Below are 26,389 nucleotides of genomic sequence, written 5' to 3' on the forward strand. Positions count from 1 at the left end.
ATAGAAAAGTATACTCATCTTACAGCTTCTATACTATAGTACTGCTATTTGAACTGTAAAGGCAATGAACCTAATATCCCTTCAGAACTCAGAATTCACCAACACTTCCTTCAATCTGTTTGCGCTGCTTCCTTATATACTTGTATCATATTATTCTGAAGGAATTTGAGAAGAGGTAACCAAAAAGATAAAACTATAACGTTTCATGCAGCAGAACTTATTACGGATATACTTTGGCAGGGAAGTAAACCCAATGATGTTCTTACAAGAGCGCACTCTTGACCTTATCATCTATAGAAATGCCAGTCTGTAATCAAGAAAGACCACTCAGCTATTATACTACTAAAGTTTCAGGTTAATTTCTGAACGCGAGTGGTGATCACAACCTACTCTTTCGAGCCTTCATCTGCCCCAACTTCCTTCGCTTCTGCTTCCCTTGTTGCTGCATCATGACTTGCTTCCTGAACGAGGTCTCATTGCACATCCTCTGCTGGTTTCATCGCATGGCCTGCTTTTTCCAAAGCATTCTCCTCTGTGACCGGTGAGACTTTCTTGATGGTTCCAACCTTCACATACTTGCTCATGAATTTGTATTCCCAATCCTGCAATGCCTCGATCTCGAAGGGTCCAAGGCCAGAGGTATCACCGTTCAAATCTTGTGGTTCAAAGGACATTTTGGCCAATGCTCTACTTGCATCTTTACCAGCGAAAAGTGCATAAGGGCCACCCGGTCCGTAAAACATCCTGCAAGAGGGGGAAAACTTTCAACAATAATAACACCATCATGGAAGAAACTAAGAACAATATAATTCTTCAGGAGTAGCAAATACTGCACTTAAAATCAAGCCCATTTCTCAACAGCATCAAGAACGGCAACCTTTAATAGAAGGCATATGCAGAAAGACTTAAGGGGCCGTTTAGCCTTATGTATTTGAAAAAAGAATTATGTATCCACCTCAAGTGTGGTATAAAAATCAGTTTTTTGTTTATAGATATCATAATATAGTCTTTCCAAATACAAAATCAGGCTCATGCAAAGCATCTTGACATCCACTCGATCAAATTGAGTGTCTCAAAATACAATTTCTCAACCTTTGGTGAGGAAAAAAAGAAAAGGAAATGATCTAAGATTTTTACTTGTGTTGATTTCTTATTTGGAGTTGTAGAAGCAACACCTAGAATTATACGAAGTGTTACAATACCCAGGTTGGCAACTGCTTTCATTTAGAGGTCAAAAAGCATTAATATTTGATAGGAAAAATAACAAGATATGGAAAAGGTGGCCATAATTATGTATAACACCAAATGCCAAACACTCATCTCCTAAAGGTCTCTGACTTAAAGATCAGTAGACAGTATTCTCCCAGAATGCAATTGTCTGGTGGACCCTTACTCTTGATAGTCAAAGTGGCGAAGGAACAAACTAAACAAATTAATTGCTTTTTAATTTCCATCCATCATCTTGCCATCTTCTATGGGAAATCTCATAACAGGGTTAATTTAACCTCGCTGAAGAGCACAAGGATAAGTTCAGCGATACAGCGGCAAAGAATCATCATAAAATATAATTGGTTTAATCACGAGAAACACCTATTTAAAGAGGATAATTAGCTTATGTTCTTGCAAATTTAGCAAATTTATAGCCAATATCAAGGTCAGGCTAAAAGGATATGGACATGAAACAAACGGAAGATATAAAGCTTGAACCGCACAAGTGGTAAAGACCACATACCCTATCTTGAACCAAAAGATCAGAGATATTTCAAATAGAACCTAAAATTCACCGATAATTTTTTTTTCTTGAAAAACGAAGATAATCGTAAACAAATTAAAGTAGCAGAATCGAAATAAGCAACCAAAAAGAGAGACCTGCTTTGGGTGACGTCATAGATCTGGCCCTTGATGGCCATCAGGAGGGGCTTTTTGGGATCGGAGCCGTCATAAGCCTTGAGCTCCTCGTCCGTGATCTCCCCGACCTGGACCGGCGGCGGGAGGGGCTCGACGCCATCGAGATCCGCGTCCCTCTCCCTCGCCGGCGGCGCCGGCGGCGCGAGGAACCCTGATACCACGTGGTAGAAAGCGGCGGCCACCGCTACCACAGTGAAGAACGCCGCCGGCGACAGCCCCGTGTAGGCGACGATCGCTTCCTTCAGCGCCACCCATAACTCCCCAACCGCAACCATCCTCTCTCTCTATCTCTCTCTCTCTCTCTCTCTCTCTCTCTCTCTCTCTCTCTCTCTCTCTCTCTCTCTCTCTCTCTCTCTCTCTCTCTCCTTAGTTATAATTTTTCTTCGGAGACGATGGGAAGAAGAAGAGGCAGTAGGGATAGGAATGCCGCGGTGTTAGGTGAAGGGTCGTTGCATTTAAGTGCACTCTAATTTCCTAGTAGGCTTCGCTCATATCTCGCGAGTATAAATTACGTATTCTAAAATATTATTATGACTAAGATTTGTTATGTGTTCAATATTACCACGAATCACATATTATCCTCTCGATAGTTGTTGTTGGTATCCCAATTTTGTATGGACGTAGTAGAGGAGGGACGCGAAGAAGCCATGCTACTACTTACTACTTACTACTTGTTATTACGACAGCGCTGAGGGGAGCAAAATGAGAGAAAGTCCGCAGCCGGCGCGAATCCGCAACCTTGAAGGGCTGAAATGTAAAAGATGCAATTGAATAAATAAATTGTGTTTCTAACTGCACCTAAAATCATCTTTTAGATGATATAATTTTGAGTTAATTACAATTTATCTACTCTTTTTATTTATTGCTCCAAAAATCGAATTACAACCCCCCTGATGCTTTTCGATTAGGTTTCCAAACTACAACCAGACAGCTATCAAGTCATGCTGTCAAAATGATGACTAGGATCAAAACTCTACACATTTGTAACTGAAATAATATGAACATTTCGAGGGCTAACTAGATCTGAGTAGCTAACTTTTCGCAGTCGGAGTCAAATAACTTGCCATGATCTCCCAGATCAAGAGAGCTCACTTCATCCTGACGCCAGAACCAATCCTCATACCGATACCATCTCATCAGACCTTCGTCCGCATCCATCCTCTGACATGCAACGCATGAGCTCCTCTGACAATGGAAGAATTCACGAAACCGTGAAGCCTTCTCAAGAATGGTTCGATCTAGTTCTCTGATGATCTTTTTCAGCCGCGGATTTGGAAGGCTTTCGAGCAACAGACAATGGGAAATATTTAGCACCTCGAGATTATCCATGCAGTTCAAGAGTAGAAGCAGAGCTTCCTTAGTAATCCTAGAGCACCGGAGGCTCAGTACCTTCAGCTTTGGAAGGCTGGTCGCAATTGCTGATGCAAAGTTCACATCAAAGGTACCCATAATCTTGAGTTGAGAGAAATTTTTACAGCTCCTGCTTATTTCGTCCATAATATATGGCGGATGAGCAATAGTTGGCATTGTCATGGACTCCAGCTCTTCCCATCTTCTGATAGCTCGGGACATTCCATTTTTGGTTATGCGGTTCCAACCTGGCATAACTAGTCGCTTGAGGTGAGGAGACCTGTGCCGCGGAGAATATAAATGACGAGTCAGTCAAACAACAAGCCCATCCTGATGACCAGATGAAATGCAAGGTCAAATCTCAAATGATAACTAAAAGGAAAAAAGAGCTGAATTATTTAAACAGTAAAAACCAAGTCTTCTGAAACAAAACTGCAGCAATTCTTTGTGTCTCCAGCACTCTGTTAAAATTTTCTACAAACTGACTAAACATTCCCAGTAGAAGGGATATGCATTCTAAGGAATGATAAATAAATAAAAAGTTGCTTCATGTTAAGACTACATGCACCTATAATTAAGCACTTGGTTTCTAATTCAACCATGAATAGCCCTAGAAAAGTATTCTCACTTACATCACAAAATTCAAGCACAGATGATAAACAAATTTGCTAAATTTCCAGGTCCTAACAGATACACAAAAGGTTTTTCTTTTTTCCGAGCATATGGCTCATAACATTTCTAGTACAACAAGATGAGAAGCATGAGAGATCATCATGCACGTATTAAGCAGTATCTGAATTTCTATTATGTGCATAAGAAAGGGTAAAGAAAAAAACCAAGCTAGTGGCAAGAAAGTGTGCCTTGTTAAACTTGATCATGAAGCCATCTGGAGTGTCCTCTGTATATATTTGTGAAACACAAGCAAAACATCCGGAGCCGGAGGTAAGGAAAGAAAACAGATCTGGAAGTCAAGGATTATTACCTTTCAGCAATGTAATTGAGATGTTCGTCTTTCATATACAAATTAAAGTGGAATATCATGCAAGTCACACTTCCACAGCTTAGAGCCATTGCAACCTTCAATATTTGTGTCAGCCTCCTATCTGACCTATCATCTACATAAATATATGGTGGCACATCTGGGGTTTGAATAAAATTGGACCTCAGAAGCCCTAGATCAAGAGTCCTCCATAGAAATGGGTTGGAGCAAGCCAATCGCCACTGACGACAAACTTGAGAAACTGAAGCCAGCTCAACCATATTTAAGTCTTTGAGTATTTTTACTAGGACATCCATTCCCATGTCCTCCCACCGCCTTACAATAGATTTATTGTCCTCCATCCTTTCCAATTCAGATGACTGCTGCAGAAGGCAAAGCAATGCATCATAAATTCTTAGAGATACAACATTAGCATTTGAAACAGATATATATTGCAAAGACAACCAACATAATGCTAGATGGCATTCCGTGAAACTGACGTTTACATCCGATATTTCTCAAATTGCCAACGTCACAGAAATAATTAGCTACTCCAACAGAAAAGGAGTACAAGTATAACCAGTACTGCCAACACAGAAGACCAAGGCCAAAGTAGACACTAGTAAAAATCAGTAGAATACGTAAGAAGAAAAATAAATAAGAGTAGCTAGTAAGGAAAAAAAAAAACAAATATAATTATATAAAGAAAGAAATAGCTGTAGTTATCATCAATTAAAGGCCATATCAATGTTTAAAGCTATAACCAACAGGCTAACGACAAAAGGTTCTACTAATGGAAGTGCTTGAACTTTTCAATAGCGGGGCCCCAAACATGAATAGATAGAATGCAAACTCTAAGAACAAAAAAAGAATGCATAAAAACAGGCTTTAAAAAATTAATAATAATGATTTATAATTGTCCATGACAAACCCTCATACTTCGGAATCATTGTATGATAGCTTCACTACATGCAAGTGAACAAAAATACATGCCTCACTAATAAAAAATTAAGATAACATAATGATATACTGAATCATTTACTGTTGCAATCAAATTAGATGCTCAAATATTAGATAATATAAATAAGATGATATATTAATATGAGAGAGAGGATGCTTATACATAAGTATTGAGATTAAAGGAGCAAAATCAATAAGATAAAGAATAGGATAGAAGGGGGAGGGATTAGATTTGAGAAATTCTAGAAGTTATAAATTAATAGGTAACCTATTCAAAACATTATTTAAATTTGCCATGTTTCATTTTTTATATTCTCTAGAATTTGCAAAGCTCACCAATAATAGTCTAATACGATTAGATATGGGATGTGTAGGGGCCACATAGAGTTAACAAGGGATTTAAGAGGAGGGCAAATTGCATATATTAAGGGGCCAAATTGTAAAATTTATACTTTTTTTCTATCTTAGTGGCTATAATTTTGGAATTTTATGGGAGCCATGGCCCTCCCTAGATGAATGTGGCTCTGCCCTAGGGCTCTACAAATATCATGCAATAATGTTAATCAATCAATCAAGATGCATGTGGTCATTTGTTCAAATTACATCATCTATACTAATGCGACATGCAACTGAACCATAGGCAATTAAAGCAAAGTCTTGGGACTTATGGAACTTATAAGTTGTAATTAACTTGCTTAGGCGACAACATACACTGACATAGCCTTAATAGTTATTAGACCTAATAAGTAATAACATGAAAAAATCTAGAGTGAGAAGCTTTATAAAGCTCTATCCTGCAAGGAATAATAACAAGCTTATGTTCCCTCTTCCTGTCAGGCACAAGCTGCTTAATTCTACCTTTATAATTGCTTACGGTGGATCAGGTATAGGTCAACAACATTCAATGTCAAAAGAATTGACTATTTAAAGGGCAATGAAAGATGATATAATTAATATAGAAAGCCTTCAGATATTGTTGGAATGCTTAAATTTTATCTTCTTATTCCAAAAATGGTAAGGGGCAGTTAAAGAGAAACAGGAGTTGCAAAGAAGATTAATTTCACATTGAGATAAACCTATATCTGGGTATGGAAACAAACAAATATAGATAAAAACATAACAAAGACTTTAATTCCGTTGATCAAAGTGTGTTAAATGGAAAGTATGGAATATAAGTGTGTTTCATCATCAATCCATTCAGCGTCAAAATTTACTTCAGTGATTGGTAGACAAAACAGAAATAAGTCAATAGGTTCAATTGTTTATGGTGGTTACATGGATCGTTCTCGGTCAATCCAGTCCATGAGTAATAAGTTGATAATGGATTATAAAGCAAAAGGATAATTTACAAATATTAGAATTATCAAGATATCTTGAATGATTAACAGAAAATCAAAAGTAAGTGCTTCCTTAAAGCTTTTCCATTTTGCAGCAACTTATTGAGATAATCAGCTGGAAGTAAAGGAAGAATAATTGAGGAGGTCCAACGACTTGTCGTAGGAAGGAATAATTCTATACCCCTAATCCAAATGCTTGTATTTGCTTATCCCTCTACTATTTATTCTTACTATTTCAACTGATCTGACTCTCTGCATCAACTATCCCAACTACATCATTTGAAGTACAAAATTTCTCGTGGAGGTATACACATAAATCTACTTCTTTTTCTCGTTCTCCTTTGAATAATTTGCTGTAATCCAAGACCCCGATCATCATGCCTTATCAATCAGAAGAACTAACAAACAAAGAATTTCGCAAGCAATGTTTCCTAGATTGAGTGAAAAACCTCTATTCCCTCATAACAATGCTTCAATTTTGCAAAATTTTCAGGAAATATGATTAGATGACGTAAACATAATCTAGGATCTAATCATGGGTAACAAAAACTTCACTCAGAAATAACCAAGAAAGATTGTCTACCCCCTTCCGCCTGATCCTCTTTCAAGGTCACTAATTCCTCTAGAAAATCCAAAGAAAAAGAAACCATCACAGGGCGAAAGAAAGGAAGGGTTTTCGTAACAAAAGGCAAGAACTTTTCAAGAAAAATACATCAAACTCGACTAGCGAATGCGAAATTATCTACCAAGCATAATGAGAAGATCACGAAGGAGAAGCCTTCGTGTCTTCTGCGTCGTCTCCTCGATCTGCAAGGCCGCTCTTTTCCTGCAGCTCTCAACCGGACGATAAAACCCAGAAAAGTTTTCTCTCTCTCTCTTTTTTAAATAACTTTAATACCCCAAAATCTGCGAATTATTCTGAAACCGTCCTAAATCCCATGTTAGTCGCTAGATTCTGTTGTTTAGAGATATGGACGGCAGGATTTCATACGAATTCGGGGAGGCCGGGAAGATGAATACCTTGGAATCCGAACTCCTATAAGGGATCTTAGTTTTGACCTCAAGATTTAATTAATTGGTAAAAATATTATTAGTGAATATTGTCGATATGTTTACACAAATTCTAACGGCAATGCTGTAATCCGTGGAAACCAAAATTTGTTGGAAGAATGGGACGATTGATCTTTATTTGTGTGAAGCAAATTTAAAAATCATACACCTGTCGAGTATTAGCGGCCTATGACAAAGGTTATAATTTTGATGGACATTAAGAATGATATTTGATGGTTTTTCATCTGGGCATTATATGTCTATATGACATTGCTTTGTTGCTAATTATATATGTATATAATAGTTAGCCTCTTTAGCTATATTATAATAAGTTTACGAGCAGGGCGGTCAAAATAATCGAGCTTGATCATTAAAGCTAGGCTCGAAATTAAATTCGAGCCGAGTTTGATCTCGAGACGGCTCGATAAGACTCGAATTATATATATATATATATAATATGAGTAATATCAAACTAATATTAACCATCAGATCAAAACCCTTTCAACTATTATTTTTTGACACAATTATCTTTATTGTTTGTAATTTATATTTTGGTTGCCTGTAGTTTTTTGACACAATTATCTTTGTTTACTTGTAATTTATATTTTGATAATATTTATATCTTTATAGTTAAATTATGTTTTATTTCAAGCTTGATTCAAGCCTAAATTAATTCAAGCTTGCTCAGGCTTAAAAATGGTTTAAAATTGCTAATTGAGTAGCTCGTTTAAGCTCGAAATTGACTCGAGTTCGAAATTGGATCGGATTGAAATTATTTCAATTCAAGGCTTATCACAAAGACAGGATCAAAATTAATTTTAATCCAAGCTTGATTAGAGCCAGGCTCGATCAAGCTCGGCTCGTTTACACCCTTATTTACGAGCTCATAATCTATTAAAAGATTATTATAAGGATGTATTTGGAAAAGCTGCACATGTAAGTGCAATATAAAAACTAATTTTTAATTACTTCATTAATCCTATAAAATATCTTTTTTTTAAAATTATATTGTGCTGAGCCACCTACTTTAATTAAGTAAATATTAAAATACATCATAAATTTTTAATGGAAAGAAAAGAGAAAATTATAAGACTTAACTTAAGTAATTTCTATGTCGAATACTACAGATACTATATTGAGCTATATTTTTGTGGATATTTTCTCTTTTTGTTAAACTCTTAGAAACTTTTCTCCTTTACTTATCATTTTAGGGAGACTATTCATATTGGCTTAGCCAACCTATGTAGAACTCACTTTTACTCTTCGTCTTGGATAGGATCATTTCATGTTGATTTAGCCCATCTCTTTTATAGGGATACTTTTAGATATCTCGAAGGTTTTGAGATTTGTTTCTAAGGTAATGAATATTTTACCTTTTAACACACACAAAAAAATGTAGCTATCATTTATCTTAATTGGTTTCGTATATTAGAAACATGATACAGCTTTTCCATATATCAAAGAGCCTCATACAGAATATGAAGATGATTTCAAGCGAGCTTAGACACACAATACACACACACACACACGCACACACACATATATATATAACATGATAACATTATAACTACTTTTACTTCCATCTAACTTTCTTCAATGCGCCGTTAGTGATGAACTGGATTCTTGCAAACTTCCTCTTAAGTCTTCTGAAGCCTAACACGGTAGTCACATAGGTCTTATTACACAGGTCGTCTATGAATAAGAAGAAGCGAACCCTGAAGCTCTCATTTACTAGTACAACTCCAACAACACCCCAAAAGCATACTGCAAATCCTACTCCTGTGATCAGCCAAAACAATAACTTCTCTTCCCAGCTTTCCTCTTCGTCGGCTCTTCGTAGACAACATCACTGTCTCCTGGACAGCTGACATCTAGAGGAAATCCACAAAGATGTGCATTTCCGACGTAAGTGTTAGGATCGCTAAAGGCGTTGGCTGGAATTCTTCCCGAGAGGTTGTTGTAGGATAAGTTCAAGTAGTGCACCTGATCAATCAATTTGAATAAGCTAAAAGGAATTTCACCTGATAAGCCATTGCTTGACAAGTCAAGAGATTGCAAATTTAGTAGATCACCGATTTTATATGGTATCTGACCTATTAGATTATTCTTGGATAGATCTAATACAGCCAATCCGGTAAGATTTGTTAGCTCTTCCGGTATGCTTCCTGACAAGCCGTTCCTTGAGAGATTCATGATTGTAGGCAATGATGAATCAAAGCCCCATATGGACAAATTACCAAAGTTCCGTGGTATGACTCCTGACAGTTTGTTGCTTGAGAGATCCAAGATTTGCAGAGGAATATCCTCAGTCCGAGGAATAAGACCAAAAGATGAAGTATTCGAGTTCCAAAACCAGTTCGGGATTGAATCGGAAATTCCTGCAAAAGATAACTTCAGGCTAGTGAGAGTCTCTTGTGTCAGGAGCCATGAGGGGAATCTTGGGCCTAGCGTGCAAGAACTCGTGCTTATATAGTCGAGTTGAAAAGGAGGAACCCAGTTGGAGCTCATATTCAAAACCAAGGAGTTCCCAGATAAGTCCACTGACTTCAACCTTGTAAGATTAGCAAAATGATGTTCTGTAAGAACTCCAACTAAAAAGTTGTTGTTGAGGGTCAAACTGACCAGCTCATTGAGCTGTCCAAGACTTTCTGAAACAGTGCCATTCAGACAATTGTAAGAAATATCTAAGTGTTGCAATGAGGACAATCTTCCAAGAGAATCAAGAACAGAACCGGAAAGTGAATTCCGTGAAAGATCAAGAATTTTTAGACTCTTTAGGCCTCCTATCCAATCAGGTATATCTCCACTTAGAGAGTTGGCGGATAAGTTCAGCTCCTGTAAACTGTTTCTGATACACCCAGAAAAAGATTCACCGAGTTCATTCAATTCATTGCCGTTTAGATCCAATGTGTGCAACTTGGACAGATTTCCAAGTTGATCTGGTATTTTCCTGAAGAAATGTGAGAACGAGAGATCTAGATAATTTAACTCCTTGAAAGAACCAATGAACTCTGGAATTGTAGAGTATTGGAATTCATTGCCGCTTAGATCCAATGCCTGCAATCTAGAAAGATTTCCAAGTTGATCTGGTATTTTCCTGAAGAAATGTGAGAACGAGAGATCTAGATACTTTAACTCCTTGAAAGAACCAATGAACTCTGGAATTGTAGAGTATTGGAATTCATTGCCGCTTAGATCCAATGTCTGCAATCTAGAAAGATTTCCAAGTTGATCTGGTATTCTCTCATATAACTGTGAGAAAGAGAGATCTAGAGAGACGACATGTCCGGTTGCATTGTCGCAGCCCACGCGGTTCCATTTGCAGCAATCTTTACCCAACCAAGAGGAGAAGTCATTCACTGTGCTGTGGAGACCTCTTAGGAACACAAGTAGAGCTTCTCTCTCTGTCTGGGCAGCTAACACCAGCAGCAAATAGAGCATATAGTAAGGAGAGGAAGAGCAGCAGGGATGTTACAAATTTGCAATCCATAATATCTAGCAGTGAGCAACAGATCAGATGAACATCTTATTGCAAGCTCTGTATAACTAATAAGGCCGAAGACTCAAGTCAACCAACGCTGAGTCAAGTCAGTCAACGCTAAGTCAAGTCAAGAATAAGACGACAAATTAAAAGTCAGCAACCATTCCATATCCACTTGTTAGCAACTATGAATTGACGAACCAGTCCCTGCGGAGTGTGGGCGTGTGGCCCAAGGTTTCGCTGCGAATGGGTCTGACGTTAGTCCCTCCAAATTGCAATCTAATGGTGGAATTGGACTCGCTGGAGCTCGTCAAAATACTTACAAAAAAGGAGTCTTGAAATCTTTGGAAGATTCGGAATTTTGCTTTCTTTTGGAAAATGTAAGGACTTCTATGTGTTTAATAAGAAAAATTATGTTGTCAGTTGAGCGGCCAATAGGGACAAGAGGCCCTCCTGTGTTATATTTTGGAGGGAAGGAGATCGTATGCCCTTCGTTATTTATTTATTTATTTTTAGAATGGTCCTTAGATATCTAGTATTCCACTCAAAGAGTTGTAAGCTAAGTCTCCAAACTATAATTTTACAAACTAGAGAAGACAGACTGATAAATTTATGAGCCGGATTCCTGAAACAGAACCTATCCTGATCGACTTATTGATCCAAGCTAATTGGCTGAGGTGATCCAAGCTAATTTTAACTCCTCTTTTATTTTTATGTTTTTAGAAAAAACAACTATGAGTTTTCTGGTCAACCAAATACATCTACAACGACTGTAAAGCAATTGACCTTAAAGAAAAGGCCTAAATTAAATGCTGGCCCACTCTTTGCGTCTGGATTTACTACCAGTTTGAAAGAATAGATTTTTTTTTCTTCTAGCAAACTTGTGTTCAGTAGCATTTTGCAGGGCCATGCCACAATCGGAAGCGAGTTAAAATAAGATCCGCAATAAGAATTTATTTTGTGCTTGGATCAAAGATCGACTCCCCCAATTCATCCAGACATGGAAAGCACCATTCCTCAGAGGTATATTTCTTCCATCTATGCCTCTGGAACTCCAATGATTAATAATAATCATAATAACCTTAACTTTTCCTGTGACTGTTTTCTTGTAGGATTGCTGTTGTGACAGGATCCAACAAAGGAATTGGTTTGGAGATATGTAGGCAGTTGTTGTCCAAAGGAGTCAAGGTTGTGTTAACAGCCAGGGATGAGGAGAGGGGTATTGCAGCAGTGAAGAAGCTTCAAGAATCAGGGGCATCAGATGTGGTGTTCCATCAACTGGATGTAGCTGACGTTTCTAGTGCAGAAGCTTTGGGAAAGTTCATCCAGACCCAATTTGGCAAGCTAGATATATTGGTGAGAAACGAAACTCTTTGAGTGAAAATTACTGCGGTCGTTGGCTATCCAGGCCATGCCTTACTTGTGTTCGATAAAGTTCTCCCTGTTTTTATGTTTATTGTTTCTCAATTTTTGCATGTCAGCAATCAAAATTGTTCCTTTGTTGTTTATATATTGGAGAGATTAGATCTGAACACTGTTTTCTCTCTCTCGGATGAAGAGTGTTTTGATGTCTTAAAATGGTGGTTAAGCTACTTAGATTATAAACTTTAATGCTGTTCTTGTTCTATCACACTATAGAACGATATTGCCATGAGATTTATGGTTGCTAAATACTGTTACGTGTCCATGCATCTACTTTCTTGGTAAACAAGTCTTCCAGACAGAAAATAATTTGAGTACATTTTGTAACTGAGTGATCCAAATAGCTGTTAGTGTAGCTCTACTGAACAAAATTTTCAGTGTCGAAAAATAATTCTTACTGGTATCTACTGTGGTTAAGTATGGAGCACATCACATTTTTTTTGCAGCATGTTGAGTCTTCCTGAAGTTATTGCCCTAATTCAACACAGCTCCTGCTAAAACTTAGTTTAGTCAGTATAGAAAAGGTTAATCTGAGGTTAGTTATAATGAATAAACTGATATTCCTTCCCGCTCGTATCACGAAGGTTATAGTTTCTATTATTTTTTCTTTTTCTCTTTCGGTGAAGGATGTAGATCCATCGTTTCATTTCACTGAGAGGTATTTGATGTACATTTTGAGTTATTATTGAAGACTTAACAGTTGAGGCAAGTGCACTCAGTGCATTATGTATAGTCTTTTAGGTGAGTTATGTGAGTTTAGAAGAATCTTTAGCATCTACATATAGGTTATGGACAATATGACTCCCTCCCTCATCTCTCTGTGCCCTGTGTGTGTTTGTCTTCTGTATTTTGTGTCTTAATGTAGGCGTTTTTTTCTTTTAGTTCATTCTTCATCTTTTGCTAGAGAGTTTGTGAGGATGCATTCATTGTACTCTTCATATACCATGCATAATTAAAAGTTATCTGTTGTTTTCATCTTCGAGTTGTTATCAGTACCTCCCTAGTTTCTGTTAATCGGCTAAGCTTTTGTACGTTCAGTAGAAATTACAAGCATTTTATTTGTGGGTGCTCTCATCTTCTAATGACTTGTCAGGTATAAAATAAAACTAGGCTTTATGTTAACCCAGTCATGCCATGTTGAAGATCTCCTTCGTATTTATTGACCATTTGTTCCGGATCTCATTAGAATCAGATCATTCCCTCTTATATCCATTACCAATCAACTTTTGTGGTGGAACCTAGAATTGAGGTATAGAATTGAGGCATGCCAATGGAAATGGCGGTATAACATCTCTTTAAATAAATTTATTTAAAAACTTAATTAATGGAACTTCATCGCCTTTATCTTGTAACATTTGTTTGGTTAAATTTATACTATTCTTCTCAGGTAAACAATGCAGCAGTTAGCGGAGCAGAAATAGAGCCTCAGGCTTTAACTCTCTCGAATCAACCGGTAATTTCACTTTCTTAGTATTCTCATATCATATAACAATTTTTGTACAAGTGGTCAGACTAATTTATGCTTTTCACATGAAGGGGGAAGGTGCATTTCCAAGTTTTCTGGACATGACACTGGAGACTCATGAGAAGGCAGAAGAATGTATCAACATCAATTATTATGGAACCAAAAGAATGTGCAAGGTGTTCATCTCTCTTCTTCAGTTATCTCAGGCACCAAAGATTATTAATCTCTCCTCCGGCTATGGGAAGCTGAAGGTATTAATATAGCATGATTTATTTTCTTAAAATGTCCCGAAGTAAATTAAATCTGCTAATTACATCTTTATTTATAAGATCAGATGGTTTTATAATTCTTTTAATTCTTTGCATTTCATCTGAAATTAACGTACTTGGATCAAGTAACAATAACATTACTATTTTTTACATCCCTTCAATCTGCTCACTCTTGTGTGAAGATTGAAAGCACATCCTTTGTTATATGTATATATGTAGCCTCTATTGGGGATGGAATGTAGCATTTATGGCATTGCAAGATAAGTCTATAATGTTGAATGAATGTCCAGCGATACATGACTAACATTAATGGAATTTCTCTACAAGTAGAACATGATCGGACAGATCATGTACCAGGTTCAAATGGTAATGCCTTTTCTTTTATGATGATGACAAAATGTATTGCTGACCATTACCTGGGTAATTTTGTTATTATTTGATATTCTTTAAAAATCCTTTTTTTTCCAGAGGTTTTGAAATTATAGGCTGTTTAGTTTGTTTCTGTATGCATTCCATCTTCATATTGGCATAAGTATCTACAATGATCATTGGGTAGAGTCGATTTTTTTTTACGATCTAATTAATTTTTTGATTCTGAACTTAATTTTCGATTTTTCATATCTTTAGAGGAGTTGACAGAGTCTGATATGAAATATTCCAAGTCTTGATTGGCTTACTACTAAAAAAAGATCATTGAGTTTGTTTCTTCTATTTGTTTTAGTGTATCCCCGGTGAAGCTATCCGGAAGGAAATAGCAAATATCAATTATTTGACGGAAGAAAGATTAGATGCGCTGGTGGAATCCTTTTTGAATGATTTCAAGGAAGAGAAACATAAGGAGAATGGTTGGCCCACCAGACCATCTGCTTATAAAGTCTCTAAAGCTGCTCTATCTGCCTACACAAGAATTCTTGCAAAGGAGCATCCTACGATCTGTACGAACTGTGTCGATCCTGGTCTTGTGAAGACAGACATAAACTGGAATACTGGGACTCGGACCGTTGAAGAGGGCGCTAAAGGTCCTGTAATGTTAGCATTACTTTCAGATGATTGCCCCTCGGGCCTTTTCTATTGTCAGACCGAAGTGTCATCCTTTGAGACCTTCAAACTCATGGGTCATACTTACTTTCTTCATGAAATAAGCTTATTTATATTACTCAATTACATTTGGCTGAAGTAAGACAAGCAGAATTGAACGGCACAAATAGTCAGTCAGCCAGTAATTTTTGGTTTGGTCCATCTTCAGATCTTCCCATCTGTCTTTGATTCATCCACTAGTAAAAGGATATGTTAAATCTAGATGCAATTGCATTGAGAGTGCCATTCTACTAATCTTAATGTGTGCAAAGAAGCTAATATAGCTGAATGGAATGACAGTGAAATTCTGCTCATCTGCATTGCATTGACAGTGTCATCACACTAGAAAAGATCTAGCATCTTCAATTTGTTGAATTACTTCCTGTGGTAAAAGCCTAATTTTATAGGAAAAATTAATGTTTTTTTTTATAAATGATCTAAAAAATATTAAGTTTATTATGAATTTTCCTGATTTCTCTTATTTTCCTCTATTTCATTTATTTCTCTGGTACCATTTAGCATTCTGTTGATATTTTCTTTTAAAGCTGATCTGTTTCGTTTTCTCTAAGACCCAAAACCATATTTGGAACTTTGCTTCATTACCTGCACAGATCAAGAAAACGCCAAGCAATTAAAATTATGAATGACTACTGTGATTTGCTTCTTAATAGCAAAACATAGAAGACTCTTATTCAGAATTCGTAATAAATAAAACAGAAGATATCTTTTATGATAGAATGCAAGCTTGATGAATATAGGCAAGTAAAAATAACTAGGATATTAATGAGCATATCTCACGATATAAATCTTTAGAACTCTTTTCTTAAAAACAGGAACATATCTCTTAACCCTAATCAAGCAGATGCTGCTGTTCGTAGTAAGCATATCATCTATAAAAAATTTTCCACATCAATCGAACAAATTATGAGCAACAAAACTTGGAAGTTAAATAATTGGATCTGTCCCATAGATATCATCCTATGCCCTTCATACCACAGAAAAGCATTGGAAACCAGATTAAGTAAGTTATACCTAACTCATCATTAAATGATAGTTGGTTAATTTTATTTTTCTATTGGTGAGAGCCCAAAGGATATCAGATATAAATATCTATATCTTGAGAAAGACACTACTAAGAATGATATCCACGGTAGAGAGACTGAATCATATATTGTATATTTTGGCCATCCTTTATGTAACTTGAATAATATCCAAGGTTGGAGATTATGAAACCGTACAATGGATATATTTTGTATTATGGACTCCAATATTATCTTCTTCTTTTTTTATTTTGTTATGTTGTCTTGAAGATGTCCACTAGATGTTGGTTAAGATCACTGTCCTATTCCTTCTTTCGACTTTTTTGCTGATTAAATGTTTTTTTCTTGTTGACTTTTGTCCCACTGTCCTCTTCTTCAGCCCCCAGGATGGACTTCTAGCTGCACTTCCTGTAAATTCCGATCCAACTCCCAGCTTCTATCTTTGCGTTCACATCCACTTGAACCAGGAACATGGAAGCAAGCATCCATGAAACAACCCAAAAGAGGTAAACTTTCTCTCATCCACTTCCACTGGATTTAATTGGAAGAGAATGGCTTTGAATCCAACTTCCTGTACATATCATGAGATTGTTCCTTCCAACTTGTAGGATTGCAGTAGTGACAGGGGCGAACAAAGGAATTGGATTGGAGATATGTAGGCAGCTTTCAGCCAAAGGGGTCAAGGTTTTGTTAACTGCAAGAGATGTAGAGAGGGGAACAGCAGCTGTTAAGAAGCTTCTTGAGGAAGGGGCATCAGATGTGGTGTTTCATCAGCTTGACGTAGCTGATTCTGCTAGTGTTGCTTCCTTGGCAAACTACATCCATACCCATTTTGGAAGGCTTGATATATTGGTGAGCAAGGCTACTGAAAAATTATTGCTTCTTGTTTCAGAATTAGAGGCTGGTTGTTATCAGTATCTCCCTAGTTTCTGTCTCTTGGCAAAGCTTTTGTATGTTTAGTAGCCATTACAACTAGTATAACATATCTTTCTATAAGTTTCTTCAATTGATGGGAACTTCATGGCCTTCATCTTATACCTTCTGTTTAGCAAAAGCTTATATATACCATGCTTCTCAGATAAACAATGCAGCAGTTGGTGGAGTGGAATTAAAACCTGAGGCTTTAACCCTCTTGGATCAACAGGTAACTTCACCTTCTTAGCACTCTAGTAGAGTTTAACAATTGTTGTACAAGTGGTCTGACTAGTTTAATTTATGCTTAATTTTCACACGAAGCAACAAGTTGCGTTTTCAACTCTCGTTGACATGAGACTGGAGAGTCATGAGAAGGCAGAAGAATGTATCAACATCAATTACTATGGAACCAAAAGAATGTGCGAGGCGCTCATCTCTCTTCTTCGGTTATCTCAGTCGCCAAAGATTATTATTCTCTCCTCTGAGTTAGGGAGGCTGCAGGTATTAATATAGCACGATTTGGTTTCTTAAAATTACTGGAAAAATAATAAAACGTACGTTACATTGATTTTATATCTTTATTTATAAGATCAGATGGTTTTGATAACCCTTCTAAGATAGTATAGATTATATATTGAGAAAATTATATTTTTGTGTCAATTTACCCCTTTTTGGGCAAGATTAAATTGCAACTATTATTTTATTTAATATATTTAACTAAATTATAGGTCGAATTTGAAGAGGTTTTTTAATGATAAAATTGTAGAAAATTGAATTAGTTTTCGAAAGCATCTAAAATAATATAAAATTAAATTTCAGATAATAAAGATATTACAAATATATTGAATAGATATATATTTTTATCATATATTTGTCGCATCTGATCGATATTATTTTATATTCGTTGAGAACTTTATATAATCTTTTAATAGATCGATATTATTTTAAACACGCTAGAAAGCTTATTTAATCCTCTATCTCTAATAAATATCTCTAAATTAAACCTATAGTATTGTTAAATATGATATAAGAAGTTAATGATTTCAGTTTAGATAATGCTGTAAAGGGATGAAATGATACAATTGAAATTTTAAGGGGTGAAATAAATTCAGATTTAACTGCAAATGGGAATAAGATATATAAATTTTCCTTATATATTTTACATTTTAACTACAAGGTATATGTGACTCTAAGCTTCCTTGAGTGAAGGTTAGAAGCACATTCTTTGGCATATATATATATATATAATCTTATTTGAGATAGCCTTTAAGAATTTTGTCAATTACTTGATAGTCTTAGACTTTTTTTTCTTTTTTAGAGCTTTTTAAATTCTAGGTGTTTTAGTTTGTTTTTGTATTTCATATATCTTCATACCTGCATAAGTATCTACAATGATCATTGGGTAGAGTCATATTTTTTGCGATCAAACTAATTCTTCTTTGATTCTGAACTTAATTCTCAATTTTTCAAATCTTCAGATGAGTTGCCAGACTCTGGTACAAAATATATTAGTTTTGATTCACGAACTACTTAGAAACAGATCATTCAGTTCGTTTCTTCTATTTGTTTCAGTATATCCCTGGTGAAAATATCAGGAAGGAAATAGCAAATATAAATGATTTGACCGAAGAGAGACTAGATAGACTGGTGGAATCCTTTCTGAATGATTTCAGAGAAGAGAAACTTGAAGAGAATGGTTGGCCTGCCAGTGGATCTGCTTATATAGTCTCCAAAATTGCTTTAACTGCCTACACAAGAATTCTAGCAAAGGTGTATCCTACGATCTGCATCAACTGTGTCAACCCTGGTTTTGTGAAGACAGACATAAACTGGAATACTGGGACTCGGACCGTTGAAGAGGGCGCTAAAGGTCCTGTAATGTTGGCATTGCTTCCAAATGATAGCCCCTCGGGCCTTTTCTATTGCCAGACCGAAGTGTCATCCTTCGAGTAACTTAATAATCTCCATCATCCAGTGAGAAGATACATATGCAGCTTGTTGTTTGAGACCTTCAAACTCATGGGTCATACTTACTTTCTTCATGAAATAAGCTTGTTTATATTTCTCAATAACATTTTGCTGAAGACAAGCAGAGTTGAACTGCACAATTAGTCAGTCAGCCAGTAATTTTTGGTTTGGTCCATCTTCAGATCTTCCCATCTGTCTTTGATTCATCCACTAGTAAAAGGATATGTTAAATCTAGATGCAATTGCATTGAGAGTGCCATTCTACTAATCTTAATGTGTGCAAAGAAGCTAATATAGCTGAATGGAATGACAGTGAAATTCTGCTCATCTCCATTGCATTGACAGTGTCATCACACTAGAAAAGATCTAGCATCTTCAATTTATTGAATTACTTCCAGTGGTAAAAGCCTAATTATATAGGAAAAATAAATATCTTTCTCTTTTAATGATCTATAAAATATAAATTATCTTATGCATTTTCCTGATTTCTCTTAGTTTTCCTCTATTTCATTTATTTCTCTGGTACCTTTTAGCTTTCTTTTGAATTTTTTTTATTTTTAAAGTTGATCTGTTTCGTTTTCTCTAAGACTCAAAACCTTATTTGGATGGAACCTTGCTTCATTACATGCACAGATCAAGAACATTAAACTCCAAGCAATTAAAATTATGAATGGCTACTGTGATTTGCTTCTAAATAGCAAAACATACAGGAATTTTATTCAGAATGCATAATAAATAAAACATAAAATATCTTTTATGATAGAATGCAAGCTTGATGAAAATAGGCAAGTAAAAATAACTAGGATATTAATGACCATATCTCATGATTTAAATCTTTAGACCTCTTTTCTTAAAAACAGGAACATATCTCTTAACCCTAATTAAGCAGATGCTGCTGTTCGTAGTAACAAATTATGAGCGACAAAACTTAGATCTGTCCGATAGACTTTCATCCTATGTCTTTCATACCACAGAAAAGTATTGGAGACCAGATTAGGTTATACCTAACTCATCATTAAATGATATTAGGTTTATTTTATTTTTCTATTGGTGAAAGCCCAAAGGATAGATATAAATATCTATATCTTGAGAAAGAAATTAATAATGTGATGTACTGCAGGGAGTTGGAACAATAATGTAAGATGCTGATGCAGGGACGGACGTACATTTGAACAATTAATAGCTCACTTTGGATGAGAGAGAGAGACGGAAGTTCGTATTAATTTTGGAACTATTTCTCAGCTTTCCTCAAATCGTAACAGTCATTTTGTTTGTAAAAGTGTAGTCAGCCAATCAATAGCCCCAACTATGTAGTAAATCTGTCTCTATACAATACATTGTAGATTAGATGTAAGAAGAGCGTCGAAAGGCCTCTACATGAAGACGACTCCATGGTTATGATTCCATAATTATAAGCATACATATATGTATATACGTACATACATGCATTGTTTTTTTTTTTCTTGAGGGACAGTCCGTTGGTATAAATTTTATTCATTGAATAAATTGATTTGATACACAAATTAAAGAAGAGATAGAGCAACGACTCTTTAACTTAAGCTCCTCAACAACAGTTTGTATCCCAACAAAAAAAAAAGGTAAGATATCAGACCTTAAAACTTATATTGAAAATATAAGAAAGAAGAATCTTGAAAAATGCGCAAATACATAAAGAACTAAAGTTAACATGTAGCTCTGTAACAATCTAATAATTATTAGTATACAACTTTATTGATTCCCAACGGTCGGAGATTAATCTCCAACATTCTACAGAGACAAATCTAAAAAAATATGAAAGGAAACAAGACAAATAGGAGTTAGTCGAACTACAAAAGATGTGTAAACCTATGGCCATAATGAATGGCACGTGACAGACAACAACAAGCAACAGTAGAGATGGCATCGGTTAGGGATAGCAACAATAAGGGGAATCGGCGGTTGCTAATAGTGAGGAGGGGCGAGGGGCAAAATAATTATAAGGGGTGGCTGAGGTCGAACTACAAAAAGAAGTCAAAAGTGGACTATGATAGATGGGCAAAAATGATGACAAGAAGCACGTCGATGAGAGAATGAGGCCGGAGAACTATGTTTAGATGATAAATTGAGGAAAAGGAGAGAGACCTAGGACTAGAAGGGAGCGAATAACAAGCAAGAGGAGAGGCAAGTAAAGGGGTAGGGAAGGGAGAGAAAAGGAGTAAACCTCTTTCCTCTCGGAGCCACTCCAGCTAAAAAATGGGAAAAAATGGGAGAGGAAGATTCTACCGGCAGCGAGAAAAAAAAAAAACCTCTAATTTAGATGGAGAGATCTTACACCAAATCCTAGTAGAGCTAAGATCAGCTTACGAAGAAAATTAAAAAAAATATATGGTGTTTTACACAACATACATATACATAATACAATTTTAAACACAAGAATAGGACCTATTCCATAATTTTTCTTTATTCTTGGATATACAAGCATGCATTAGGAACTTTCTAAGTCTTTTTCCTAAATAACATGATCGGAGTTGTATGTGAGTGGGATCATAGCATTTGGAGTTTAATCAATTGGTTCCCTCCTCTTTCCATACAGCTTACGATTCTTGTGGGTACCTGTCACTCGACTTAATTTGACTCCTATCATATGCACATGTGATTTGCGTGTATATGAAATTTGCCCGTTGTAGTTTATTATCTTTAAAAAATTGGCTCTACCATTAGATCATCATACATACATACATACATACATACATACATACATACATACATACGCAAAAGTAGTTATCGTCTAGATCGTAAACAATCTTCGAGCACATTACATAAAAAAGAATACAAAATTCTCTAAAACTAGAAGCAAACAGACCATGTGCTTCCCAACAACAGCTCTACAGTGGTCCTGACTCCTGACTCCTGACTCCTGACTCCTGAGAGAGAGAGAGAGAGAGAAGCGGAAAAGTTAAAAAGGAGGCGAGCATTTAATAACCTTTTGACGCTTTAAATGCTTGCTTGCTCTCTCTCTCGATCGTTTTCTCCCCTCTGACACCTAAACGCGGCTGAGGTTGAGATGGAGGTGCGACTGTGGACTGTGCTGCGGATCACTTGATGACGTCCATCGTTTATTTGGAGACGAGCGAAGTGACCGAGCCGGAGCCGTGGCGTGGCATTGCACTGCTTCTCGTCTCGTCTCGTCTCGTCTCGTCTCGTCTCCTTTCTCTTTTTTAGATGTCCTTGCAAGTTACAACAAGGAAGTGCATGCACATTCACAACATTTAATGCTACATGCCTTTGTCTCACGAGCTCTTACGACTGGTAAGGCATGCCCACATGATGAACTCTGCCCCACACGCGCGTATAACTTTGTGGATCATTAATTTTAACACTGGAGATAAATAATACTACTCGTTTTGACCTATTTAGTTTAAATTTTTCGTGAACTAGATATAATTTATTTAGATAAATAGCTAGTATGGTGCGATATATGGTATAGTAATTAAATACTAAGGGTGTTTGTTTTATGAGTAGGTTAAAACGAGAGACCGTTCAACTGTCCAATCTATTGTTTAATATTTTTTATATTATAAATGAATTGACATTTTGTCCGGTCTAAATTTAATGTACAGGCTTTTAAATAATAATAATTCATAATAATAGGGGTTTCGGATGATTTCTTTTCTTTTAATCATCATCGAGAAGCAGATCCCACCCAAAATAGGAGGAGGAAAATAGGGGATCGAGACTGGTGCTTGGGGAACGTCCATATTTCGATCCGTGCTCCGTACGAGCAATAAGAATATTTCTTTGATCTATAAAGTTTAAGAAAAATAGGACAAATTTGTACAGAGTATCATCATCCAACACAGCCGTATATATGTACGTAGTACTGCCATTAATTATTTGGAGGTCTCTTTACTAATTGGGAGCCCAGAAAGAGACTTTACCCAACCGTACTTCGGCCGCCACGTTTATTAAGCTATTCCTTTTACAAAAGCCTAACACCACCACCACCCTTTCAGCAAGAGAAGAGAAGAGAAGAGAAGAGAAGAGAACGTTGGATTATTATTATTTAATAAACCTATTACGACCATAGTTTGCAAAGAAACTTTACCATGATCTGCATGCGCGCGAAGCATTAAAAGTTGTGAAACCTTAGGTTCATGCATGCATGAATGAAATTATTCACGTACGTAGAACAAGGAGCGATCGATATCAAAAACATTAGAAGCATGTGATAGCTAGTAAAAATAATTAAAGTAGATCGATCTGATCAACAACTTATAACTCACAGTAGCTACCTACAAGATAACAAGATCGATCGATCGATCACTGTCTCTTAGAAAACAAAACCTCTTCACATCCACACCGTTTAAGGTACAATAATATATAATATACCACAAAAAAGGGACCAAAATACAGGAAGGGGGTAAATTAGTCATTTAAACGCTGTGTCCAGCGAGGCCTCCGCTAGATCACCACCAAAGAGCGACGAGAAGCTCCCAAGGTTACTATGGAACAACGCAAGCTCATCGCCGGCGAAGTCCAAGAACAACCGGTACGTCTCATCGACCTCGTTCGACCCCGAGGAATCATCTCCTCCGGCCACCTCCGCCGGCCGCCGCCCTTCTCCGACTCCCACGCCGCTCTCCGCCTCCTCCTTCACCGCCGACGGCAGCTTCGTCGAAGACGAAGCCAGCGACGACTGGATTTGCTTCCGGAACGCGTCCCCGACTTCCGAGTTCCAGATCCGGAGGAAAAAGTCCTCACTTTTAGAACAGGATGCATCGTCCTCGCCGTCCGCGGTAGCCAAAGAGGAGGTGGAGGCACCACCGGCGGCGGCGGAAGCGGAAAAGAGGATCGACTCGCGGGAGAGGCGCGCCTCGGCCTCCAGCCTGGCGTTCTCCCACTGAGCCATGTGGCGCGTGGCGGGGAAGGTGGAAGGTGACGTGGAGCGCGAGGGGGAGGAAGGCGTATAGGTGTCCGGGTCGATCCCCATCTTTAGCAGCCGCTTCTTGAGGTGGGTGTTCCAGTAGTTCTTGATCTCGTTATCCGTCCGCCCCGGAAGCTGGGCCGCGATCGTGGACCACCTAATTCAATTCGATTCGGATTCGATTCGGTATAATTGGAGCGCAATGAAAGAAACTAATAATGACTCATGGGACAGTCCCGGAAAAATAAAACAAAGAAAAGGTACCACGGCATTAAGTGCACTATGGCCCTGGCAGAAAGAAATAATTACTTGTTACCGACGATGCCGTGGAGCTGAACGATGGATTTTTGCTCCTCCGGCGTGAAAGGGCCACGTTTGATGTCGGGGCGTAAGTAATTGGTCCACCTTAAGCGACAGCTCTTACCGCATCGAAGCAGACCTGGCATTTACGCACCCAAATACCCCCAAGAATACCAAAAGAAAAAAATATATATATAATTAAATTTGAGAATGAGATAATATTCTTATTATATATGGTCGTACTCGGTCAATGAGCTTCCTATTCTAAGTTAACGTTCTGAGGGAGTAATTGCGAGTATACATGCATATAGGACGATGGAAGGACTGGGTTATTAAATTCAATTTTTATGCGGACTCCGCATAAAATTCCAATGCGACTCTGTCGAAGCAAAAGAGACGAAGTTTTGGATGACGAAGGATGGGCGATATTATAATAAAGAGGAAAACCTGCGAGCTTGGGAAGAGACCGCCAGCTCCCATGGCCGTTGGATTTGATGTAGTCGACGAGGATCTTGTCTTCTTCCGGCGTCCACGGGCCTTTCTTCAACCCTAGCTTGTCACAGCAAGGAGCTCTCCCCATTATTACCCGCTCCTCCGGACCTCCTCCTCCCAAAAACGTGAGGAAGAAGAAGAGTAAGAGAGCAGTAGAAGAGGGGGAGAAAAAAAAAGTGGCTCAGGGCCCGAGGAAAATTTATAAACGAGGTGGATCACGAAGCTTTAAATGCATGGATATCACCTGCTGCAAGCAATCAGAAAGACAAAAAAGAAAATACATAAAAATAATAGATAGAAAGAAGAGCTCTCATTAAATGATACAGAACAAGTACATTCAGAAGACTTGGGGAAAAGATTGAAGAGATGTATATCCTCACGTAAATGGAGAGAAGAGATGGGAACGAAGTTAATGGCTTCGGTCCTACGGACGCAGCTCAGAAATCAGAGACGGGGGTGAGTAAATGCGGATTTCTCAGAGGCTTCTCTGCAGTTCTTTCGCCACTGATTGAACCGGACGGGGTCTAGGGTTAGGGTTTAGAGGTCAATTTCGCTTTTAAGGTTGTTGAGAGAGAGAGAGAGAGAGAGAGACTAAAACTACTACTACTAGGGGTTGGCAATCTTACCTTCAAATCTCTGCTAATGGAGGGGCGAGCTGCTTTGGCTGCGACGACTTAAATGCGGATGGGAGGAGGAAGATTTAGTAGGGATATATGAGAAGGGTATTGGGAAATGGGCTAAGAGAAGGGGGAGTTGCTTGTTGTTCTACCGTTTCCGTTTGACAATATATGAATCGGAAATTAAGGCGTCCAACACAAGTGTCCAGCAGGCGTCAAATGCTTCTTTCCTGGACTCGATCACCAGAGGTTATAATTACGACAATGCCATCCGTGTCTTCAAGCGTGCTGCCAAATGTATCCTCCACGTGCCGCCCAAAAGGGTCCAGATCAAGTAACAATTACATCAATGTCAAAGTAATACATAGTATTCTTTAGTTTCAAGAGCTATAAGCTAGTTGGGAAAAGAGTAGAATACATGGTAAAACAACATACAGCAAGCAGGCTTCAAGCTCTTTTCTATTTATCCGCTCTGAAATCCCCCTCCCTATGCGCTGCAACCGATGCCATTATGATTTACTTTGATGGGAACACACTAAGGCAATGGGGGACGTCTGGACGTGTTGAAGGAACCCCACGCATTTTATACATACCACACATATATCGCCTGATCTAATTCAAGTTCCACAATGACATTCTATCTGCAGAAAAAGAGTCACACGAAGAATTGCTCGCTCCCTGTTAATAATAACACCATCGAGAACAAATAGCTCATTTGTTGCCTAGAAATTTCATTTTGATCGATAAACTACACCATTATGGCAGTATGACATTAATAATCTATATCCTAGCTTCGCCAAATTCATCAAATATCCATTAGAGGCTACCGATGACCAAAAGGTGTTATCTGCCACAC

The 26,389-nt window shown here is 37.4% G+C and overlaps 6 protein-coding genes across 14 annotated transcripts; 2 read left to right on the forward strand and 4 right to left on the reverse strand.

Annotated features, from left to right (window-relative positions):
* Window positions 1-201: 201 nt before the first annotated feature.
* On the reverse strand, window positions 202-2,379 carry LOC140783950 (membrane steroid-binding protein 1-like). Its single transcript, XM_073131104.1, has 2 exons — window positions 1,870-2,379; window positions 202-744 (listed from the first exon to the last, which is right to left on the reverse strand). The coding sequence occupies exons 1-2, from the start codon at window positions 2,181-2,183 to the stop codon at window positions 474-476; spliced, it is 585 nt and encodes a 194-aa protein (XP_072987205.1). The 5' UTR covers window positions 2,184-2,379; the 3' UTR covers window positions 202-473.
* Window positions 2,380-2,739: 360 nt separating this feature from the next.
* LOC140785358 (F-box/LRR-repeat protein At3g48880-like) lies at window positions 2,740-7,415 on the reverse strand. Of its 2 annotated transcripts, none has more exons than XM_073133227.1 (3): window positions 7,281-7,415; window positions 4,241-4,617; window positions 2,740-3,538 (listed from the first exon to the last, which is right to left on the reverse strand). In XM_073133227.1, exons 2-3 carry the CDS (start codon window positions 4,597-4,599, stop codon window positions 2,926-2,928), a joined length of 972 nt encoding a protein of 323 aa, XP_072989328.1. In that variant the 5' UTR covers window positions 4,600-4,617; window positions 7,281-7,415; the 3' UTR covers window positions 2,740-2,925. The 2 variants fall into 2 exon arrangements, with proteins under 2 accessions (XP_072989328.1, XP_072989329.1); XM_073133228.1 differs by having other exon boundaries at window positions 4,241-4,620; window positions 7,281-7,400.
* A 1,588-nt stretch (window positions 7,416-9,003) lies between these two features.
* Window positions 9,004-11,093, reverse strand: LOC140783343 (uncharacterized). Its single transcript, XM_073130212.1, has 2 exons — window positions 9,678-11,093; window positions 9,004-9,567 (listed from the first exon to the last, which is right to left on the reverse strand). Exons 1-2 carry the CDS (start codon window positions 11,023-11,025, stop codon window positions 9,506-9,508), a joined length of 1,410 nt encoding a protein of 469 aa, XP_072986313.1. The 5' UTR covers window positions 11,026-11,093; the 3' UTR covers window positions 9,004-9,505.
* A 783-nt stretch (window positions 11,094-11,876) lies between these two features.
* LOC140785345 ((+)-neomenthol dehydrogenase-like) lies at window positions 11,877-15,520 on the forward strand. Its single transcript, XM_073133214.1, has 5 exons — window positions 11,877-12,088; window positions 12,178-12,421; window positions 13,875-13,940; window positions 14,024-14,203; window positions 14,943-15,520. The coding sequence occupies exons 1-5, from the start codon at window positions 12,066-12,068 to the stop codon at window positions 15,399-15,401; spliced, it is 972 nt and encodes a 323-aa protein (XP_072989315.1). The 5' UTR covers window positions 11,877-12,065; the 3' UTR covers window positions 15,402-15,520.
* Window positions 15,521-16,403: 883 nt separating this feature from the next.
* LOC140783258 ((+)-neomenthol dehydrogenase-like) lies at window positions 16,404-19,456 on the forward strand. 2 transcript variants are annotated; one of them, XM_073130075.1, is made up of 6 exons: window positions 16,404-16,514; window positions 16,718-16,844; window positions 16,947-17,190; window positions 17,417-17,482; window positions 17,575-17,754; window positions 18,826-19,456. In XM_073130075.1, the coding sequence occupies exons 2-6, from the start codon at window positions 16,810-16,812 to the stop codon at window positions 19,204-19,206; spliced, it is 906 nt and encodes a 301-aa protein (XP_072986176.1). In that variant the 5' UTR covers window positions 16,404-16,514; window positions 16,718-16,809; the 3' UTR covers window positions 19,207-19,456. The 2 variants fall into 2 exon arrangements, with proteins under 2 accessions (XP_072986176.1, XP_072986175.1); XM_073130074.1 differs by lacking the exon at window positions 16,404-16,514 and having other exon boundaries at window positions 16,660-16,844.
* A 3,950-nt stretch (window positions 19,457-23,406) lies between these two features.
* On the reverse strand, window positions 23,407-25,911 carry LOC140785367 (transcription factor MYB17-like). Of its 7 annotated transcripts, none has more exons than XM_073133250.1 (5): window positions 25,543-25,911; window positions 25,297-25,420; window positions 24,872-25,160; window positions 24,434-24,563; window positions 23,407-24,281 (listed from the first exon to the last, which is right to left on the reverse strand). In XM_073133250.1, the coding sequence occupies exons 3-5, from the start codon at window positions 25,002-25,004 to the stop codon at window positions 23,630-23,632; spliced, it is 915 nt and encodes a 304-aa protein (XP_072989351.1). In that variant the 5' UTR covers window positions 25,005-25,160; window positions 25,297-25,420; window positions 25,543-25,911; the 3' UTR covers window positions 23,407-23,629. The 7 variants fall into 7 exon arrangements, with proteins under 7 accessions (XP_072989351.1, XP_072989348.1, XP_072989347.1 ...); XM_073133247.1 differs by having other exon boundaries at window positions 24,872-25,163; XM_073133246.1 differs by having other exon boundaries at window positions 25,297-25,440.
* Between the last annotated feature and the right edge of the window lie 478 nt (window positions 25,912-26,389).

Source organism: Typha latifolia, chromosome 3 (assembly GCF_019914945.1).
Source record: "Typha latifolia isolate L0001 chromosome 3, TyphaL0001v2, whole genome shotgun sequence".
NCBI lineage: Eukaryota > Viridiplantae > Streptophyta > Magnoliopsida > Poales > Typhaceae > Typha > Typha latifolia.

Bases quoted from the DNA above. Each gene is read 5' to 3' on its own strand.
- LOC140783950 (XM_073131104.1), bottom strand. From the start codon at position 2,183: ATGGTTGCGGTTGGGGAGTTATGGGTGGCGCTGAAGGAAGCGATCGTC. The intron at 745-1,869 runs GTCTCTCTTTTT...CCCCTCTTGCAG, and splicing joins TATGACGTCACCCAAAGCAG to GATGTTTTACGGACCGGGTG.
- LOC140785358 (XM_073133227.1), bottom strand. From the start codon at position 4,599: ATGGAGGACAATAAATCTATTGTAAGGCGGTGGGAGGACATGGGAATG. The intron at 3,539-4,240 runs GTAATAATCCTT...TCCGCGGCACAG, and splicing joins CTCAATTACATTGCTGAAAG to GTCTCCTCACCTCAAGCGAC.
- LOC140783343 (XM_073130212.1), bottom strand. From the start codon at position 11,025: ATGCTCTATTTGCTGCTGGTGTTAGCTGCCCAGACAGAGAGAGAAGCT. The intron at 9,568-9,677 runs GTCAGATACCAT...TTGATTGATCAG, and splicing joins ATCCAAGAATAATCTAATAG to GTGCACTACTTGAACTTATC.
- LOC140785345 (XM_073133214.1), top strand. From the start codon at position 12,066: ATGGAAAGCACCATTCCTCAGAG. The intron at 12,422-13,874 runs GTGAGAAACGAA...TATTCTTCTCAG, and splicing joins TTGGCAAGCTAGATATATTG to GTAAACAATGCAGCAGTTAG. The intron at 14,204-14,942 runs GTATTAATATAG...TATTTGTTTTAG, and splicing joins CCGGCTATGGGAAGCTGAAG to TGTATCCCCGGTGAAGCTAT.
- LOC140783258 (XM_073130075.1), top strand. From the start codon at position 16,810: ATGGAAGCAAGCATCCATGAAACAACCCAAAAGAG. The intron at 16,845-16,946 runs GTAAACTTTCTC...TCCAACTTGTAG, and splicing joins CATGAAACAACCCAAAAGAG to GATTGCAGTAGTGACAGGGG. The intron at 17,191-17,416 runs GTGAGCAAGGCT...CATGCTTCTCAG, and splicing joins TTGGAAGGCTTGATATATTG to ATAAACAATGCAGCAGTTGG.
- LOC140785367 (XM_073133249.1), bottom strand. From the start codon at position 25,004: ATGGGGAGAGCTCCTTGCTGTGACAAGCTAGGGTTGAAGAAAGGCCCG. The intron at 24,564-24,871 runs GTTTTCCTCTTT...CGTAAATGCCAG, and splicing joins GTCTCTTCCCAAGCTCGCAG to GTCTGCTTCGATGCGGTAAG. The intron at 24,282-24,433 runs GTAATTATTTCT...GAATTGAATTAG, and splicing joins CACGGCATCGTCGGTAACAA to GTGGTCCACGATCGCGGCCC.